Source organism: Bufo gargarizans, chromosome 2 (genome assembly GCF_014858855.1).
Source record: "Bufo gargarizans isolate SCDJY-AF-19 chromosome 2, ASM1485885v1, whole genome shotgun sequence".
In the NCBI taxonomy this organism is placed as follows: Eukaryota; Metazoa; Chordata; class Amphibia; order Anura; family Bufonidae; genus Bufo; species Bufo gargarizans.
The window spans coordinates 528,669,162-528,690,660 of NC_058081.1; the positions used below are offsets into that span (position 1 = coordinate 528,669,162).

General features: G+C 47.4%; 1 protein-coding gene across 6 annotated transcripts in view; it reads right to left on the reverse strand.

The window, feature by feature from the left end:
- Nucleotides 1–8,705: 8,705 nt before the first annotated feature.
- LOC122928542 (solute carrier organic anion transporter family member 1C1-like) overlaps nt 8,706–21,499 on the reverse strand; it is a 214,205-nt gene continuing 201,411 nt past the window's right edge. For all 6 annotated transcript variants that reach the window (XM_044281480.1, XM_044281477.1, XM_044281479.1 and 3 more), the window contains 4 exons: nt 12,853–13,037; nt 11,954–12,018; nt 10,800–10,917; nt 8,706–9,301 (listed from right to left, as the gene is read on the reverse strand). In XM_044281480.1, the coding sequence (XP_044137415.1) occupies nt 9,100–9,301; nt 10,800–10,917; nt 11,954–12,018; nt 12,853–13,037 (570 nt within the window). In that variant the 3' untranslated portion in view covers nt 8,706–9,099. The remainder of the gene's footprint in view (nt 9,302–10,799; nt 10,918–11,953; nt 12,019–12,852; nt 13,038–21,499) is intronic.

Sequence of the window (21,499 nt, forward strand, 5' to 3'; positions counted from 1 at the left end):
GAGGTGAGCAATATCCTGGACTCACGCCTGGTCCGCGGCCGGGTGCAGTTTTTGGTCCATTGGCGTGGTTATGGTCCAGAGGAGCGTTCCTGGGTTCCCTCCGCAGATGTCCATGCTCCTGTCTTGCTCCGAGCCTTCGACGCACGCTTCCCTCAGAAACCGTTCCTTACTCCGCGGAGGAGGGGCCCTTGAGGGGGAGGTACTGTCATGGTCTTACCTCCTGGCTGTTCCCTTTGTTTGACATGTGCTGGCGGCCATCTTGGTTTCTGGGTTTTCTTGTAGCCTCCCACCCTGCGGCTCCTCCTTCCCACTGGGAGGAGCTGGATGCCTAGCTCATATATATAGGAGGTCTGTGGCTTCAGTTCCTTGCTTGGTCCTCCTGTGTTCACATGCTTCCAAGACTGCTGCTGCTTCTGGTTCCTGATCCTGGCCTCGTCTGACTACCCCGTTGGTTCCTGATTCCGGCTTCGTCTGACTACCCCGTTGGTTCCTGATTCCGGCTTCGTCTGACTACCCCGTTGGTTCCTGTTCCTGGCTTCGTCTGACTACCCTTCTGGTTCCTGACCTCTGTCTCCGCAAGACCCTGCTTCGGTTTAGCCATCCGTTCGGACTTTGCTTACGGCTTGCTCTTCAATAAACCTTCTTATTTTCCACTTATCTCTTGTTGTACGTCTGGTTCATGGTTCCATGACAGGGAGATCTAATTACTATGTATAAATATATCAGGGGTCAGTACAGAGATCTCTCCCATCATCTATTTATCCCCAGGACTGTGACTGTGACGAGGGGACATCCTCTGCGTCTGGAGAAAAGGTTTGTACACAAACATAGAAAATAATTCTTTACGGTAAGAGCAGTGAGACTATGGAACTCTCTGCCTGAGGAAGTGGTGATGGTGAGTACAATAAAGGAATTCAAGAGGGGCCTGGATGTATTTCTGGAGCGTAATAATATTACAGGCTATAGCTACTAGAGAGGGGTCGTTGATCCAGGGAGTTATTCTGATTACCTGATTAGAGTCGGGAAGGAATTTTTTATTCCCCTAAAGTGGGGAAAATTGGCTTCTACCTCCCAGTTTTTTTTTGCCTTCCTTTGGATCAACTTGCAGGATGACAGGCCGAACTGGATGGACAAATGTCTTTTTTCGGCCTTATGTACTATGTTACATCCAATAGAACATCTTTGGAGGGAGCTAAAACTCCGTGTTGCTCAGCGACAGTCCCGAAACCTGACAGATCTAGAGGAGATCTGTGTGGAGCAGTGGGCCAAAATGCCTGTTGCAGTGTGTGCAAACCTGGTCAAGAACTACAGGAAACGTTTGACCTCTGTAATTGCAAACAAAGGCTTCTGTACCAAATATTAACACTGATTTTCTCAGGCGTTCAAATAATTATGTTCAGCAGTGCAAGACAAATACATTCTTTAAAAATCATACAATGTGATTTTCTGAATTTTGTTTTTAAATTCTGTTTCTCAGAGTGGGAATGCACCTACAATGTGAATTTCAGGCCCCTCCATGATTTCTAAGTGGGAGAACCTGCAATATGTGTCACGAGGGTGTCAAGAACCACGCCTGACTCCGTTATACCCAGGGTCAGGAAGTCGCAGCGGTTGGCTGCGCACTCTATGTAGTATGTTAGGGCTGTTTCTTTATGGTAGCTTTCTGGGTTTGCTTTACAACCCTTTTGTCTCACTCAGGGATCCGTAGCTCCTTCTCCGCAGCTGTTTCTTGTCTGTCACTCCCAACCTCCTTATATTCCCCTCTCACATTCTCTGGTTGCCAGATATAGAGCTTCCTGCCTGGACTTCTATACTGACTCACTGGAGCTGTGTTGCTGTGTTCCCTGGTTGTTGTTCCAGAACGTTACTCTTCGGATCCCTGTTGGGCCTTTGTGGTCTGCTGTTGTCGCCCACCTGGGATTATATGTTTGTCTGTATTGTCTGTCCTCTCCTTGGTGTTTTCCTTTTAGTTTCAGTGGTGCGGACTAGTGATCCCACCGCCCTATTCACTACCTAGGGCTCATCTCAGGGAAAGCCAGGGTTTAGGCACGTGATCGGCGTACCGGTGACCCGTCTAGGGACGTCAGGGCAGTCAGGTGCCAGCCGCAAGGTGAGTCAGGGGTCACCACCTTTCCCTCTCCCTTGGGCAGGGCCTTCCCTTTGCGTGACGCCGGTCATTACATTATATCTGGGCTTTATTTTGTGTAGGATTCTACCTACTTAGAATCCAGTATGGATCCAATTGCTTTGTCAAAGCAATTTCATTGCCTGTTTTTGGAGGTGGCAGGATTGAAGGCGTCGGTCCTCCAGCAACAGCAGCAATTACAACTGACCGCAAGCCCTGTGGTTGCTACAGGTAACCAGGTTGTTGCGGAACCCAAGGTTGCTCATTCCGTGAGGCCTGTAAATTATATTTTAAGCTGCGCCCTTACTCCTCTGGTAATGAAGAACAGCGGGTGGGGGTTGTTCTTTCCCTGCTGCAGGGGGACCTGCAATCCTGGGCATTCTCTTTACCCACTGATTCACAGGCTCTCCGGTCAGTGGATGAATTTTTTGGGGCCTTGGGTCTCATATATGACGACCCTGACCGAGTCGCACTGGCTGAATCAAAATTACGGAGACTCCTACAGGGAGAGCGGTCAGTAGAGGAGTATTGCTCTGAGTTCCGTAGGTGGGCTACGGATACCCAGTGGAACGACCCGGCTCTAAGGAGTCAGTTCTGCTCTGGGTTATCCGAAAGGGTTAAGGATGCGCTTGCGCTGTATGAGATCCACTTTTCCCTTGATGCGGTTATGTCCCTTTCTATCCGAATAGATAGACGTCTTAGGGACAGATTGAAAAACCCGGAGCAATTGGTAACCCCTCCCAAGCAGCAGTTAGTCTGTACGGACTTAGATGAGCCTATGCAGCTAGGAGGAACTAATCGTCAGGTCCATCCTCCTGAGGTTCGCCGTAGTCGTGGGGTTTGTTTTTTCTGTGCGGAGAGGGGTCATTTCATTAATGTCTGTCCTTCTTTCCTCAAAAAACAAAAGACCGTCGGAAAACTACTAACCCCAGGCTGTGTGGAGAATGTCAGCGGGAGGGTATATGTTTCCTCCATACGAACATCGCAATTTGTGTTGCCAGTGGTTGTTGTTTTTGGCGTTAAGACGGAGACTATTTCTTTTTTTTCTAGACAGTGGAGCAGGAGTAAATTTGATTGATGCCCATTTTGCCCACACTATGGGTTTGTCTCTCTGTATGCTACAGAGACCTATTCTCATTTTCGCTATTGACTCTGCTCCTTTGTCTCAGAGAAACCTCACTCACATTGTCCATAACTTACACCTTCGGGTAGGGGACCACCATAACGAGATGCTTTCATGTTATGTTCTGGAGGGGCTTCCCACTCCGGTGGTGCTGGGCCTTCCCTGGTTGGTAGCGCACAATCCAGTGGTGGATTGGCAGGCCAGGGAGATATTGGAGTGGAGTGAGCATTGCAGAGAAAATTGCTTAAATACAATTCCTAGGTTATTTATTATCTGCTTCAGGTTTCCGTATGGATCTTAGGACGGTCCAGGCAATTTTAGATTGGGATCTTCCTGAGAACCTCAAAGCACTCCAACGTTTCTTGGGCTTCGCAAATTTCTATAGAAAATTCATTAAAAATTATTCAGTTATTGTAAAACCCCTTACTGACATGACTAGGAAGGGGACTGATTTTTCTAAATGGTCTGACGCCGCTAAAATTGCTTTTTCCTCTCTAAAAGAGCGGTTTACCTAGGCACCTGTACTAGTCCAACCTGATGTCTCCCAGCCTTTTATTGCGTCAGAGGTGGGAGTGGGGGCTGTGCTGTCTCAGGGTCCGTCTCCTGGCAAATGGCGTCCTTGTGCTTTCTTTTCTAAAAAAACTATCTGCAGCAGAAAAGAACTATGATATTGGCAATAGGGAACTATTAGCTATTAAACTAGCGTTGAAGAATGGCGTCACTTTTTAGAGGGGGCAATCCACCCTGTCACTGTGATTACGGATTACAAAAACCTTCTGTACCTCGAATCAGCTAAGCGTCTCACCCCTAGACAAGCTAGGTGGTCGCTATTTTTTACCAGGTTTAACTTTGTTATTACCTATCGTCCTGGGGCAAAAAATACCAAGGCTGATGCATTATCTCGTTGTTTCCCTGGAGGGGGTAATGTGAGTGATCCGGTACCCATTCTACCAAGAGGAGTGGTTGTCTCTGCGGTCCACTCTGCTCTGGAGGGGAAGGTGTTAGAGGCCCAGGGGGACGCCCCGGTCTCTTGCCCCTCAGAGAAATTGTTTGTACCGTTGAACCTGCGTTTCAAATTATTAAAGGAACATCATAATTCGGCACTTGCTGGGCACCCGGGTAGTAAAGCAACCTTGGAGCTATTGTCTCGTCGTTTTTGGTGGCCAAGGTTGCGTCAGGATGTAATGGATTTTGTGTCTTCTTGTTCTACTTGTGTGCGCGCGAAAGTCTCTCATACACATCCTGCAGGGTCTTTATTGCCACTTGTCATTCCCAATAGGCCATGGACACATCTGTTAATGGATTTTATCACTGACTTACCTTTGTCTGCGGGTAAAACAGTTATTTTGGTAGTAGTGGACAGGTTTAGCAAAATGGTACACTTCATTGCGTTACCTGCACTACCTAATGCTAAGACTCTTGCTCAGGTATTCATCAGTGAAATCGTGACACTTCACGGGGTCCCTTCCGATGTTGTTTCGGATCGGGGTACCCAGTTTATTTCTAAATTTTGGAAAGCTTTTTGTTCCCGTTTGGGGGTACACTTGTCGTTTTCCTCAGCTTTCCATCCTCAGTCTAATGGACAGACTGAGCGTACCAACCAAAACCTTGAGACATATCTAAGATGTTTTGTGTCTGAAAACCAAGAGTTGTGGTCATCATATTTACCATTAGCTGAGTTTGCCATAAATAATCGTCGTCAAGAATCCACTGGCAAGTCACCATTTCTTGGTGCATATGGTTTTCATCCCCAATTCTGTACTTTCAAAGAGGGGGGGGGGTCTTCTGGGGTTCCCGAAGAGGAACAGTTTTCGTCATCTCTTTCATCGGTATGGCAGAAGGTGCAAGCTAACTTGAAAAATATGGGCGGTAAATACAAATGCATGGCTGATAAGAGACGGTCGCCAGGTCCGGACCTAGGAGTGAATGACTGTGTGGTTGTCTACTAGGAATATTAAATTAAAGGTTCCCTCTTGGAAACTGGGTCCTAGGTTCATTGGCCTTTACAAAATTGTAGCCATCATCAACCCCGTGGCTTTTTGCCTGGAGCTACCTCAGACTTTTAAAATCCATAACGTGTTTCATAAGTCGTTACTCAAAAAATATGTTCCACCTCTAGAACCGTCACCGCTGCCACCCCCTCCTGTTGTTGTGGATGGTAATCTAGAGTTCCAGATATCCAAAATTGTTAATTCTCGTCCGGTCCGCCGCTCTCTTCAATATCTGGTGCATTGGAGAGGTTACGGTCCCGAGGAAAGAATGTGGGTTCCTGCGTCTGAGGTAAACGCCGACAGGCTAGTTCGGGCTTTTCATGCTTCTCATCCTGAGAGACCTGGTCCTGAGTGTCCGGAGGCCCCGCGTAGAGAGGGGGGTACTGTCACGAGGGTGTCAAGAACCACGCCTGACTCCGTTATACCCGGGGTCAGGAAGTCGCAGCGGTTGGCTGCGCACTCTATGTAGTAAGTTAGGGCTGTTTCTTTATGGTTGCTTTCAGGGTTTGCTTTGCAACCCTTTTTGGCTCACTCAGGGATCTGTAGCGCCTTCTCCTCAGCTGTTCCTTGTCCAGCACTCCCAACCTCCTTATATTCCCCTCTCCAACTTCTCTGGTTGCCAGATATAGAGCTTCCTGCCTGGACTTCTATACTGATCCACTGGAGCTGTGTTGCTGTGTTCCCTGGTTGTTGTTCCAGAACGTTACCCTCCGGATCCCTGTTGGGCCTTTGTGGTCTGCTGTGGTCGCCCACCTGGGATTATATGTTTGTCTGTATTGTCTGTCCTCTCCTTGGTGTTTTCCTTTTAGTGTCAGTGGTGCGGACTAGTGATCCCACCGCCCTATTCACTACCTAGGGCTCATCTCAGGGAAAGCCAGGGTTTAGGCACAGGATCAGTGTATGGGTGAGGAACCCGTCTAGGAACGTCAGGGCAGTCAGGTGCCAGCCGCAAGGTGAGTCAGGGGTCACCACCTTTCCCTCTCCCTTGGGCAGGGCCTTCCCTTTTCCCTCCCTTTGCGTGACGCCGGTCATTACAATAGGGTTTTCAAATACTTCTGTTCCTCACTGTATAATGCCCTAATATTGGTCCCCCCCCCCTTCACCATAGTGCCCCCATGTGTGCCAGTATATAATATAGGGCCCCCATATTGTTCCTCCCCCCTATAGTGCCCCACCAGTGTGTGCCAGTATATAAGGGCCTCCATAGTGCCCCCCCACGTGTGCCAGTATATAAGATAGGGCCCCCATAGTGTACCTCCCCCTCCATAGTGTCTGTATATAAGATAGGGCCCTCATAGTGCTACTCCCCGTCCATAGTGCCCCCATGAGTGCAAGTATATAAGATAGGTCCCCCAGCATAGTGTAAATAAAAAATAAAAAACTCACATACTTACCTCCATGTCGCTTTTAGCAATGCGCTGCAGGCCTCTTTCGGCGTGTGATCTCTGCTGTACGGCTCAGGCGGTGCAATGATGTCATCGTGCTGCCTGCTCCTGCCTATCAGAGGAACGGGGAGGGAGACGCCTCTCCCCTGCTCTGCAGCACATCTATCTGCACCGCTGTACTGAGGACGGAGATAGAGATTAGAGCTGCCACAATGGAAACGCTCATCTACCACTGCCCAGCAGCAGACGCTGCACTGGGACTCCCCTCCCACACTGGGCCCTTGCATCCTATATAGTGCCCTCTCATATTTTATAGTGCTCCCCTCATCCTATATATTGCCTCCTCATCTTATGTAGTGCGGCTTTCACATCTGCGCTTTCCCTTTCCGCTATTGAGATCCGTCATAGGATCTCAATAGTGGGGGAAAAACACTTCCGTTTTGTCCCCATTCATTGTCAATGGAGACAAAACTGAACTGAACGAAACAGAGTGCACCAGAACATTCCATTCCATTTGGTTGCATCCCCATCGTGGACAGCCCACCCTCTTAACTTTGACCTTTACAGCATCCTTCCCCTTTAACAGTGACTTTCACAGCATACCACCACCTTGACAGCGACCTTCAGAGGCTGTCCCCTTAACAGCAGCCTTTACTGGATCTGGGGCATGTCCTTTTGAACAGCTCACTCTAAGACAGCAGCACTGTACTGTCTGAGTGTGAGCTGCAGGGAGAAAGTCACCCTCCCTCCCACCTATGCAGCTGACAGTAGTTGATTTTTACCTTTATTTTTTCAGACCCTGTCGGCTAAGGAGTGGGAGGAGGCGTGGCCTAACCAGATCTGGGTGTGGCTTATTGGGACCTAGAAGTTGATTTTTACCTTAATTTTTTCCCAATCCCCATCGGCTCAGGTGTGGAGGAGGCATGGCCTAACCAGATAAGGGCCATGGGGGCGGGGTTTTAAGTCTTTTGAGGGTGGAAACATTGTTGCAGGGGGTATGTCTGGGCTAATTCCTGCAAGAGTGACGCCCCTCTGGGCGCCTTACTGGCTCATTTGCATACCAAATAAACTGGACTTTCAGAGGATAAGTGCTATTAGGCCATGGCTTTACTTCAATAGCTATTATCCTGGTGACAGATTTCCTTTAAAGCTCTCCTACAGCAGTGAAGATAAATGCCTGGGCTGTTATGGAAACCTGGAGTAAAACTGTGTATGTGGAGGCTGGAGGACCTGCGAAGGGTCATGTGACCAAGCTTCTATTGGCTAATGCATTTTTTCGGAATGTCTTAGGAATGGTACGTCCTTGAGAGCTGAGACCTGGTCTAAAACTTCCTGGACACCTGATGTACCTGTGTGCCAAAGTTCGTGATTGTAAATGTGACGGTGCGGATTCCTTTAGCGGACATACACACATACACTCAGCTTTATATATTAGATAGTGCCTCCTCATATGTTATAGCACCCCTTCATCCTTTAAAGTGACCCCTCATATGCAATATTACCCCTTCATCCTTTGTAGTGCCTCCATAGAAAATAATAGATCTTTCGTACCTGAGCTTTTGGAGTCAGCTTTCAAATGCAGGTGGTGTGATGCAGTGATATTATTGTGCTTCCTACCGAAACACTGACATTCTGGGTGCTATGCTGCAAATGGCCATGCTGTTGGCCTTAAGTTTTATGACTCCCTGGCCTCCCATATGTACCGGTATCTACTGGATCAGCATCCTGAGGATGCTGATCCAGTTGAAAGTGATGTTTGGCTCCCACTGTCATTTAAGGGATCCAGGCAGGTATCCTGTTTTCTTCTTTTTTTTTTTCAAAACTGGACGAACTTTTAACAACTCGTTTGAGAGAACTGGCCAGATTCCCCCTCTACTCTTGCATGATATAAAGGCTGGGGCTCCCCCACAGCTTCCACCATTACACATACAGTCAGGTCCATATATATTGGGACATCGATACAATTCTAAGATTTTGGGCTCTATACACCACCACAATGGATTTGAAATGAAACGAACAAGATGTGCTGTAACTGCAGACTGTCAGCTTTATTTTGAGGGTATTTACATCCAAATCAGGTGAACGGTGTAGGAATTACAACAGTTTGCATATGTGCCTCCCACTTGTTAAGGAACCAAAAGTAATGGGACAGAATAATAATCATAAATCAAACTTTCACCATGTAATACTTAGTTGCAAATCCTTTGAAGTCAATTATAATTACACATATTTACCTCTTGGAGTCCCTGGGGCATAACAACTACCAGGACTGAAGGAGGCACAAGGAACCTGTGGACTCCTGTGAAGTTTATTGGCACAATCTGTTAGAACATGTGATATCTTGAGTCATGTGACCATTAGACATAAGACAACTATTTTATCTACATCATCTCTCTACATGTACATCTGGGTAATGTCCTCACACAACAATAATATTACAGATTCAGTGCCTCTCATGTACTACGAGGTTGATAACTACATTGACGTCTGTTTCTCTATTTCAGGAGTGTCATATACTCCTTTTCTGCCATCTTCAGGGTGTGCTGGTTCCTTTGCGCCGTTTTCTTGCTCATTCCTATTTTTCTCAGGAAACTTTTTCTTTACCATAAATATAAAGCAGAGAAATAAGATGATGGATGGGGCCCTTAACCCGGTGCTGAGGCCCAGGTAGGTGTTCCTGCAAGGAAAGAGGAGGCTGACAATTATGGAATGTCAAGTGATATAAGGACCCTACTTTCTCCCATCATCCTTTTTCATACCCTCCAACATGACCCCTCCAACCTTTATAATATACTCTGAACCCCTACTCCTCGCCCCTTTCATCATGAATCCCGCAACCTTGAATTTAGCACTCTGCCCCATTCATTACAGACACCCACCTCATGTGACGTCTTAACTTTATCCATAATACTCTACCTTCCAAATCCATCTTGATGCTATAATGTATAATAGTATCCCATCCTTTACCTTTATTATGGCTGGATTTCATTCTATGGTTAGGAGATGTGTCTGGCTTAGATATATAATGCCCCCTGGCCACTCCCCTTTATTATAGACCCAGTGGATATATATATATATATATATATATATATATTATACACCACAGTTAATCTTAGTCCACAGACCACCCCAAGTTACTTAAAATATATGTAGAATTTGAGGATAGTTACTATGAAAGTTAACTTTTAATGAATACATTTAAAATTAATTATCTGCACATTTAAAGCACAGGGTAGAGCTCTCCATAAAGGTGCAAGCAATGACAACTAATACGCAAGTCAGTTTACTTACTTTACCAAATGCTCAAACGTAATATGCCAGTTTTCTAAGGGAAACATATATGCTAAAAATAAATCGTAGACAAATGGGCTGGCACAACTAACACATGCAGGGTGCTACATAACCTCACCATATGTATGTAAAGTACATAAAAAAAGCAGAGGTGGACGTACAGAGAAGAATCATAACTTAATAAAAGCAACATATAGATACATTTTATACAGTACATATACAAAGAGCAAGCAGTAAAAGCATTAAAATCACCAAAAATGTGAAACATTATTAGGCACAACCCTAAAACCAGTCCCCCATAACAATAAATTAATAGACTGCCGAGCAGGATAAGCTGAGTATCAGAACATCAATGTAATAATACAGATCATGCAAGTACTGTGCATATGGGCAGACTGGGAAGTTGAGATTCGGGCCACAGCAAATTAATTCAGGAGGGCATGTGTAGTCGCTGGTCGGGTACAGGAGTACTCGATTCTCACTGCCTTCATTACTGCTCATTACGTATCTGGCAGACGGCAGATAAGAGGGCTTGGGTGGCCCCCCGGGAAATCTCCCTGTAGGGTCTATAGCCAGTCCACCCCTGGCTGTGAAATAAAGTGGTAGACCAAACAAAAATAGCAAAGTAGTAAAAACTGCACAAAGTCAGATACAATCCTAAAAAATAAGCCAAAATACAAAAAAAAAAATGAAATAGCAAGGAAAGCTGAGCAAGGAGAGTGGCAGAAGTGCTCCACGTGTATCATCAATCAAGTTGGCTTAATGAGAGCTCTACCCTGTTTTTAAGCTACATATGATTATTTTTAACGTTATCCATTAAAAGTTCACCAATTCTATACACTTTTATTATGGGGTGTTTTATGTTTTTTATAAGTTCTCATTACCTGAAAGAGTGGGTGTCATACAAACGACACGCTCCCCTCCCTCCACAGACTGTTGTCCCCCACTTAAGGCAGGTTCTGTCAATGAGAGCCCCAAAGTAAATCGGAGATGGGATTCCAGCTGCAGAAGAACAAAATACAGTGTAAGATTAGAGCTGGTACTCTCTGAAATGGCCATACCCCTAAGTAGAGGGAAAGCTGTACCTGTTAAAGGGGTTGACCAGGTTCAGAGCTGCCTTAACCAGCTGATAAGAGGGGTCAGTTGGGTGTCAGACCCCCAGCAATCTGAAATTGATGACCTCTCCTGAGGATGGGTCATCAATATTAAAATCCTGAAAACCCCCTTTAAGGGTGTGCTAGGGCTGTCGCTGTTATCGGGGTACCCTGGATGTCACAGCTATGGGAGCTATGTGGCTGTTACTATTATGGGGTTCCGTGGCTGTCACTGTTATAAAGATACTGTGAATGTCATTCTTATGAGGCACTGTAGCTATCACTGTAAGGGTCCATTCACACGTCCGTCATGTGTTGCGGACCCGCAAATTGCGGGTCCGCAACACATCAGCCCGGCACCCCTATAGAAATGCAAGCTGCGGACAAGAATAGGACATGTTCTATCTTTTGCGGAGCTGCAGACCCGAAGATCGGAGATGCGCCCCGCAATGCGGATGCAGACAGCACACTGTGTGCTGTCCGCATCCATTCTGTCCCCATAGAGAATGAATGGGTCCGCACACGGTCCGCAAAATTGCGGAACGGATGTGGAACCATTTTGCGGACGTGTGAATGGAGCCTTATTGCAGCATTGTGGCTGTCACTGTTATGTGAGCATGGTTTCTCAATAATTACTGTAGGGGACCTGGGCTAAAATCTAGCCGAGGTCAACATCTGCATGGAGTTTGTATGTTCACCAAGTGTTTGTGTGGGTTTCCTATGAAATTGACCATAGTGGATGTTGAGGATGAACGCTTATAGGGTAGCCACTGACTTCCCTGCCCCACAAGGATCCCTGCTCCCTTGTGTGAGAAAAGCACATTACAAATGTTTGCCGTTTGTTGTTGTGGCACTGTGGCTGTCATTGTTATCGGGCATTGTAGTTGTCACTCCTTTTTACAGGTATGTGACCTCCATTATTACCACTCATGACATCTACTTACCTATTACTCTGATCAGTAACATGTAGACACCGACAGCCAGAGACCGCAGTGCTGGAGATACGCACCTGTAGGGAAGCAGAGAGGAGTTAGAAGAGATATACATATTCCGCGGTCCCGGCCACCAGAGCGGTCTGCACTTTCTTATAGTGTGCAAGCACAACCACCACTGCTGGATCGCAGGGTGGTCGTAACTATAGAAATGAGCACTGTATAATGTGATGGAAATATTAATCAAGCCAGCAAATGAGACAATATGGCAAGTAAGTGCCTTGTATTAATTTTGCCTACATGATAAATGCCATTTGCTGAGACACTCCTTTAAATGAGGAAGGCACAGATAGTACTGTCTTCCTTTCTTTTCCTCTCTCACTGTAAATGATGTAGGTACTGATTGTACTGCCTCCCTGTCATTCCCTGTAAATGATGTAGGTACTGATTGTACTGCCTCCCTGTCATTCCCTGTAACTGATGTAGGTACTGATTGTACTGCCTCCCTGTCATTCCCTGTAACTGATGTAGGTACTGATTGTACTGCCTCCCTGTCATTCCCTGTAACTGATGTAGGTACTGATTGTACTGCCTCCCTGTCTCTCCTTATAAATGATGTAGGCACCGACAGTACTGCCTGCCTCTCGCTCTGTGTAAAAGATGTAGGTACTGATAGTACTGCCACTCAGTTTTTCCTGTAAATGATATACAGTATGTACAGATAGAACCACTTGTATCTTCCTGTAAATGGTGTAACACAGGCAGTACTGCCTGCCTATATTTCCTCGTAAATCATGTAGGTATGGTTAGTGCTACCTTTCCTTGTCTCCTGTAAATGAAGTAGGTGCCAATATATTTTTTTCCCCATTCCAGTGACCAAGAAAATGTCCTTTATAAATGCTGAGACTCACCAGAGAATAATGACGAAGGTGACATTTCCGCTGATTGAAAATATAAAACTAGTGAAGACTCGTATAATCACATAGATGAGAAACATTGTGTCACAATTGTCACCACGAGGACACGAGCCAAGCTTCATGGATGAATTTACCGATGGGAAGCCCATGGATTCAATACACGAGCAGTTCTGATAAACCTGTAATAACCCAGAACATTATCATATACAGCACACAGTGTATTATGTACACCACCCTGATTATCGCACCTAGCAGACTGATTTGCACGTATCACACTGAATATTGTACACATCACACTCATTATATACATGATTAATACATTATCCTATTATACACATAACTTTAATTATTACACACATCAAACATTATTAAACACATCGCAATGATTATTAGTACACCACACTGATCACACTGATTAGTACATCACTCTAATATTATACATATCAAAAAAATCTTGAAAGGCTTTTTGTTGACAATCCTTTCAAGGCTGCGGTTATACCTGTTGATTGGTCACATTTTCTGCCACACTATTTGCTTCTACTCAACTTTCCATTAATATGCATCACTGTGGACAGCCAGCTTCTACATTTATGTTGGTCTGTTTCCCACACCAGGTCCTTATCCGCTTCCTCCATGGACATCCTCCCATCCCCAACAGCAGCAGGGCAGAGCAATGCTCCCACTCCCCTCCCTTCTATCATATGTGTAAAGTAAAGCATTGCCACGTGGTGTTACAGCTGATTGGCCTGGGTGAAAGAAGCCACAAACATCAAACTGGCTTTCTCCCCACCAACTCCAACTTGGCAAGGTGGTCAACGACAATGACTGGAACATCGAAGCATTTGGGGGAAATACTGTAACACATACTCCCAGCATGGTGTACATAAACCTAATGCAAATATAGGAATATAAAAAAGAGAGGATTAAGGTACAGTTGGAGTTCTCTGGTCTTAAAGGCGGACCAGGTAACACGAAAAGAGTACCTGAAGTAGAGGCTAACAGAGGCGCCAGGGGGTGGAGGTGAGATTTCTGACAAGTAGTGTATATAGGAGTTATGCTGGTCTCCAACTATAGAATAGGGTAGGCCGCACAAGTGTTTCGGTGGGTCAAGGGTACCCTTGCCCACTGTGGAGAAATAGAGGTGGTGTAGAAAGGAAAAAAAGGAGAACCCTTCGCACCTGTTAAAAAGAAAGGGAAAACACGTAATAGGCGCCAAATCCCTTAGTCACTGGATGTGATGGGGATTAGAATTTGTTCTTAGTTATATATATGAAATAAGTATAAAATAAAAGGACCTTCACCTAGGTCTAATAAAAGAGCCAAGAGTTTAAGAGTAGCAACACAACCTTGTAATGGTGATGTCGACAGATGATAATTATAAAATAAGAATAATAAAATCAAATGCACTCACTTCACGGGGGAGGGGGGGGGGGGTGCAGTCACCAGGATCAATTCAAAAACACCTGGGTCTACTTTTCCCCCCAGCCAGGATCACATGCAGAAATGTAAATAATTGAACACTGCCTACACAAGTGGCTTCTGGCCAATCATTTTAATAATATGTGGCTCAACGCGTTTCGAGGGTCTAAAGCCCTCTTCTTCAGGAGTGCTTGGAACACTCCAGACTGGTCCTAGAAACTTGTTCCAAGCACTCCTGAAGAAGAGGGCTTTAGACCTTCGAAACGCGTTGAGCCACATATTATTAAAATGATAACAATACGCGTTGTGTAGGCGGTTTTCAATTATTTACATTTCTGCATGTTTTGTCATACACCAGACCATCTCAGCAGAGAGCATGTGTTGTTTTCGAGGTCAGTCAGTGGCCGCTCATCAAAGACGCCTGTCATGTACTGAAGCCCTTTGAATTTGCCAGTAGAGACATGTGCGGAATAAATTATTTCATTATCTTAGAACAGATGCTCATGCTGATGCAACAAGGGATAATGGTGAAAGAATCAAAGCTTTCGCATCTTGCTGGCTGCCCTGTAGCTCCATAAGGAGAAAGTCCCAAGGATGATGAAGATGAGGATGAAGAGCTGCTACAGAAGTAGAAGAGAGAATGAATGGTGGAGGAGTAGGAGGAGGATGATGATGAGGATGACAACACCTGCCACGATGGCCAATCATCTGAGTGGGGACTGGAGCCAGAAAGGAATGGGTCCTCAGGCACACTGGCCAGAATAGCAAGCTGTATGACAGGCACATCATTCGCATGAAGAAGTCTGATGATTTCTGGATAGTAATGCTTTTATACCCTCGCTGTCAAAGCAAAATGGGAGACTGTTTTCCTTTTGCAGAAAGCCCAAATTACTTTATTACCGGTAATCACTGTGCTTGCCCCAGCTTTTGGTAAGCAGACACTTGCTGTCTGCATGTCTGAGACACCCTATTTTTTTTTTCAAAAAGGGTTGGGGGTCAAACCAGGTTGGCTCCAACTGCCCTGGAGATTGTTATATGACAACTAGAGTTGAGCGAACACCTGGATGTTCGGGTTCGAGAAGTTCGGCCGAACATCCCGGAAATGTTCGGGTTCGGGATCCGAACCCGATCCGAACTTCGTCCCGAACCCGAACCCCATTGAAGTCAATGGGGACCCGAACTTTTCGGCACTAAAAAGGCTGTAAAACAGCCCAGGAAAGAGCTAGAGGGCTGCAAAAGGCAGCAACATGTAGGTAAATCCCCTGCAAACAAATGTGGATAGGGAAATGAATTAAAATAAAAATTAAATAAATAAAAATTAACCAAAATCAATTGGAGAGAGGTTCCATAGCAGAGAATCTGGCTTCCCGTCACCCACCACTGGAACAGTCCATTCTCAGATATTTAGGCCCCGGCACCCAGGCAGAGGAGAGAGGTCCCGTAACAGAGAATCTGTCTTCATGTCAGCAGAGAATTAGTCTGCATGTCATAGCAGAGAATGAGGCTTCACGTCAGCCACCACTGCAACAGTCCATTGGCATATATTTAGGCCCAGCACCCAGGCAGAGGAGGGAGGTCCCGTAACAGAGAATCTGTCTTCATGTCAGCAGAGAATTAGTCTGCATGTCATAGCAGAGAATGAGGCTTCACGTCAGCCACCACTGCAACAGTCCATTGGCATATATTTAGGCCCAGCACACACACAGGCAGAGGAGAGAGGTCCCGTAACAGAGAATCTGGCTTCATGTCAGCAGAGAATCAGTCTGCATGTCATAGCAGAGAATGAGGCTTCACGTCAGCCACCACTGCAACAGTCCATTGGCATATATTTAGGCCCAGCACACACACAGGCAGAGGAGAGAGGTCCCGTAACAGAGAATCTGGCTTCATGTCAGCAGAGAATCAGTCTGCATGTCATAGCAGAGAATGAGGCTTCACGTCAGCCACCACTGCAACAGTCCATTGGCATATATTTAGGCCCAGCACCCAGGCAGAGGAGGGAGGTCCCGTAACAGAGAATCTGTCTTCATGTCAGCAGAGAATTAGTCTGCATGTCATAGCAGAGAATGAGGCTTCACGTCAGCCACCACTGCAACAGTCCATTGGCATATATTTAGGCCCAGCACACACACAGGCAGAGGAGAGAGGTCCCGTAACAGAGAATCTGGCTTCATGTCAGCAGAGAATCAGTCTGCATGTCATAGCAGAGAATGAGGCTTCACGTCAGCCACCACTGCAACAGTCCATTGGCATATATTTAGGCCCAGCACACACACAGGCAGAGGAGAGAGGTCCCGTAACAGAGAATCTGGCTTCATGTCAGCAGAGAATCAGTCTGCATGTCATAGCAGAGAATGAGGCTTCACGTCAGCCACCACTGCAACAGTCCATTGGCATATATTTAGGCCCAGCACCCAGGCAGAGGAGGGAGGTCCCGTAACAGAGAATCTGTCTTCATGTCAGCAGAGAATTAGTCTGCATGTCATAGCAGAGAATGAGGCTTCACGTCAGCCACCACTGCAACAGTCCATTGGCATATATTTAGGCCCAGCACCCAGGCAGAGGAGGGAGGTCCCGTAACAGAGAATCTGTCTTCATGTCAGCAGAGAATTAGTCTGCATGTCATAGCAGAGAATGAGGCTTCACGTCAGCCACCACTGGAACAGTCCATTCTCAGATATTTAGGCCCCGGCACCCAGGCAGAGGAGAGAGGTCCCGTAACAGAGAATCTGTCTTCATGTCAGCAGAGAATTAGTCTGCATGTCATAGCAGAGAATGAGGCTTCACGTCAGCCACCACTGCAACAGTCCATTGGCATATATTTAGGCCCAGCACCCAGGCAGAGGAGAGAGGTCCCGTAACAGACAATCTGGCTTCATGTCAGCAGAGAATCAGTCTTCATATCATAGCAGAGAATCAGGCTTCACGTCACCCACCACTGTAAGAGTCAATTTTCATAAATTTAGGCCCAGAACCCAGGCAGAGGAGAAAGGTCCCGTAACAGACAATCTGGCTTCATGTCAGCAGAGAATCAGTCTTCATATCATAGCAGAGAATCAGGCTTCACGTCACCCACCACTGTAAGAGTCAATTTTCATAAATTTAGGCCCAGAACCCAGGCAGAGGAGAAAGGTCCCGTAACAGACAATCTGGCTTCATGTCAGCAGAGAATCAGTCTTCATATCATAGCAGAGAATCAGGCTTCACGTCACCCACCACTGTAAGAGTCAATTTTCATAAATTTAGGCCCAGAACCCAGGCAGAGGAGAAAGGTCCCGTAACAGACAATCTGGCTTCATGTCAGCAGAGAATCAGTCTTCATATCATAGCAGAGAATCAGGCTTCACGTCACCCACCACTGTAAGAGTCAATTTTCATAAATTTAGGCCCAGAACCCAGGCAGAGGAGAAAGGTCCCGTAACAGACAATCTGGCTTCATGTCAGCAGAGAATCAGTCTTCATATCATAGCAGAGAATCAGGCTTCACGTCACCCACCACTGTAAGAGTCAATTTTCATAAATTTAGGCCCAGAACCCAGGCAGAGGAGAAAGGTCCCGTAACAGACAATCTGGCTTCATGTCAGCAGAGAATCAGTCTTCATATCATAGCAGAGAATCAGGCTTCACGTCACCCACCACTGTAAGAGTCAATTTTCATAAATTTAGGCCCAGAACCCAGGCAGAGGAGAAAGGTCCCGTAACAGACAATCTGGCTTCATGTCAGCAGAGAATCAGTCTTCATATCATAGCAGAGAATCAGGCTTCACGTCACCCACCACTGTAAGAGTCAATTTTCATAAATTTAGGCCCAGAACCCAGGCAGAGGAGAAAGGTCCCGTAACAGACAATCTGGCTTCATGTCAGCAGAGAATCAGTCTTCATATCATAGCAGAGAATCAGGCTTCACGTCACCCACCACTGTAAGAGTCAATTTTCATAAATTTAGGCCCAGAACCCAGGTAGAGGAGAAAGGTCCCGTAACAGACAATCTGGCTTCATGACAGCAGAGAATCAGTCTGCATGTCATAGCAGAGAATCAGGCTTCACGTCAGCCACCACTGCAACAGTCCATTGTCATAAATTTAGGCCCAGCACCCAGGCAGAGGAGAGAGGTCCCGTAACAGACAATCTGGCTTCATGTCAGCAGAGAATTAGTCTGCATGTCATAGCAGAGAATCAGGCTTCATGTCAGCCACCACTGCAACAGTCCATTGGCATATATTTAGGCCTAGCACACAGGCAGAGGAGAGGTTCATTCAACTTTGGGTAGCATCGCAATATAATGGTAAAATGAAAATAAAAATAGGATTGAATGAGGAAGTGCCCTGGAGTCCAATAATATATGGTTATGGGGAGGTAGTTAATGTCTAATCTGGACAAGGGACGGACAGGTCCTGTGGGATCCATGCCTGGTTCATTTTTATGAACGTCAGCTTGTCCACATTGGCTGTAGACAGGCGGCTGCGTTTGTCTGTAATGACGCCCCCTGCCGTGCTGAATACACGTTCAGACAAAACGCTGGCTGCCGGGCAGGCCAGCACCTCCAAGGCATAAAAGGCTAGCTCTGGCCACGTGGACAATTTAGAGACCCAGAAGTTGAATGGGGCCGAACCATCAGTCAGTACGTGGAGGGGTGTGCACACGTACTGTTCCACCATGTTAGTAAAATGTTGCCTCCTGCTAACACGTTGCGTATCAGGTGGTGGTGCAGTTAGCTGTGGCGTGTTGACAAAAGTTTTCCACATCTCTGCCATGCTAACCCTGCCCTCAGAGGAGCTGGCCGTGACACAGCTGCCTTGGCGACCTCTTGCTCCTCCTCTGCCTTGGCCTTGGGCTTCCACTTGTTCCCCTGTGACATTTGGGAATGCTCTCAGTAGCGCGTCTACCAACGTGCGCTTGTACTCGCGCATCTTCCTATCACGCTCCAGTGCAGGAAGTAAGGTGGGCACATTGTCTTTGTAGCGTGGATCCAGCAGGGTGGCAACCCAGTAGTCCGCACAGGTTAAAATGTGGGCAACTCTGCTGTCGTTGCGCAGGCACTGCAGCATGTAGTCGCTCATGTGTGCCAGGCTGCCCAGGGGTAAGGACAAGCTGTCCTCTGTGGGAGGCGTATCGTCATCGTCCTGCCTTTCCCCCCAGCCACGCACCAGTGATGGACCCGAGCTGCGTTGGGTGCCACCCCGCTGTGACCATGCTTCATCCTCATCCTCCTCCACCTCCTCCTCATCCTCGTCCTCCTCGTCCTCCAGTAGTGGGCCCTGGCTGGCCACATTTGTACCTGGCCTCTGCTGTTGCAAAAAACCTCCCTCTGAGTCACTTCGAAGAGACTGGCCTGAAAGTGCTAAAAATGACCCCTCTTCCTCATCCTCCTCCTCCTCCTCCTGGGCCACCTCCTGTTCCATCATCGCCCTAAGTGTTTTCTCAAGGAGACATAGAAGTGGTATTGTAACGCTGATAACGGTGTCATCGCCACTGGCCATGTTGGTGGAGTACTCGAAACAGCGCAACAGGGCACACAGGTCTCGCATGGAGGCCCAGTCATTGGTGGTGAAGTGGTGCTGTTCTGTAGTGCGACTGACCCGTGCGTGCTGCAGCTGAAACTCCACTATGGCCTGCTGCTGCTCGCACAGTCTGTCCAGCATGTGCAAGGTGGAGTTCCACCTGGTGGGCACGTCGCATATGAGGCGGTGAGCGGGAAGGCCGAAGTTACGCTGTAGCGCAGACAGGCGAGCAGCAGCAGGATGTGAACGCCGGAAGCGCGAACAGACGGCCCGCACTTTATGCAGCAGCTCTGACATGTCGGGGTAGTTGTGAATGAACTTCTGCACCACCAAATTCAGCACATGCGCCAAGCAAGGGATGTGCGTCAAATTGGCTAGTCCCAGAGCTGCAACGAGATTTCGCCCATTATCACACACCACCAGGCCGGGCTTGAGGCTCACCGGCAGCAACCACTCGTCGGTCTGTTGTTCTATACCCCGCCACAACTCCTGTGCGGTGTGGGGCCTGTCCCCCAAACATATGAGTTTCAGAATGGCCTGCTGACGTTTACCCCGGGCTGTGCTGAAGTTGGTGGTGAAGGTGTGTGGCTGACTGGATGAGCAGGTGGAAGAAGAGGAGGAGGAAGCCGAGAAGGAGGAGGTGGCAACAGGAGGCAAAGAATGTTGCCCTGCGATCCTTGGCGGCGGAAGGACGTGCGCCAAACAGCTCTCCGCCTGGGGCCCAGCTGCCACTACATTTACCCAGTGTGCAGTTAGGGAGATATAGCGTCCCTGGCCGTGCTTACTGGTCCACGTATCTGTGGTTAGGTGGACCTTGCTACAGATGGCGTTGCGCAGTGCACACTTGATTTTATCGGATACTTGGTTGTGCAGGGAAGGCACGGCTCTCTTGGAGAAGTAGTGCCGGCTGGGAACAACATACTGTGGGACAGCAAGCGACATGAGCTGTTTGAAGCTGTCTGTGTCCACCAGCCTAAATGACAGCATTTCATAGGCCAGTAGTTTAGAAATGCTGGCATTCAGGGCCAGGGATCGAGGGTGGCTAGGTGGGAATTTACGCTTTCTATCAAATGTTTGTGAGATGGAGAGCTGAACGCTGGCGTGTGACATGGTTGAGACGCTTGGTGACGGAGGTGGTGGTGGTGGTGTTGGTGGTACATCCCCTGTTTGCTGGGCGGCAGGTGCCAACGTTCCTCCAGAGGCGGAGGAAGAGGCCGAGGCGGCAGCAGCAGAATAGGCCGAGGCGGCAGCAGCAGAAGAGGTAGCAGGGGGAGCCTGAGTGACTTCCTTGGTTTTAAGGTGTTTACTCCACTGCAGTTCATGCTTTGCATGCAGGTGCCTGGTCATGCAGGTTGTGCTCAGGTTCAGAACGTTAATGCCTCGCTTCAGGCTCTGATGGCACAGCGTGCAAACCACTCGGGTCTTGTCGTCAGCACATTGTTTGAAGAAGTGCCATGCCAGGGAACTCCTTGAAGCTGCCTTTGGGGTGCTCGGTCCCAGATGGCGGCGGTCAGTAGCAGGCGGAGTCTCTTGGCGGCGGGTGTTCTGCTTTTGCCCACTGCTCCCTCTTTTGCTACGCTGTTGGCTCGGTCTCACCACTGCCTCTTCCTCCGAACTGTGAAAGTCAGTGGCACGACCTTCATTCCATGTGGGGTCTAGGACCTCATCGTCCCCTGCATCGTCTTCCACCCAGTCTTGATCCCTGACCTCCTGTTCAGTCT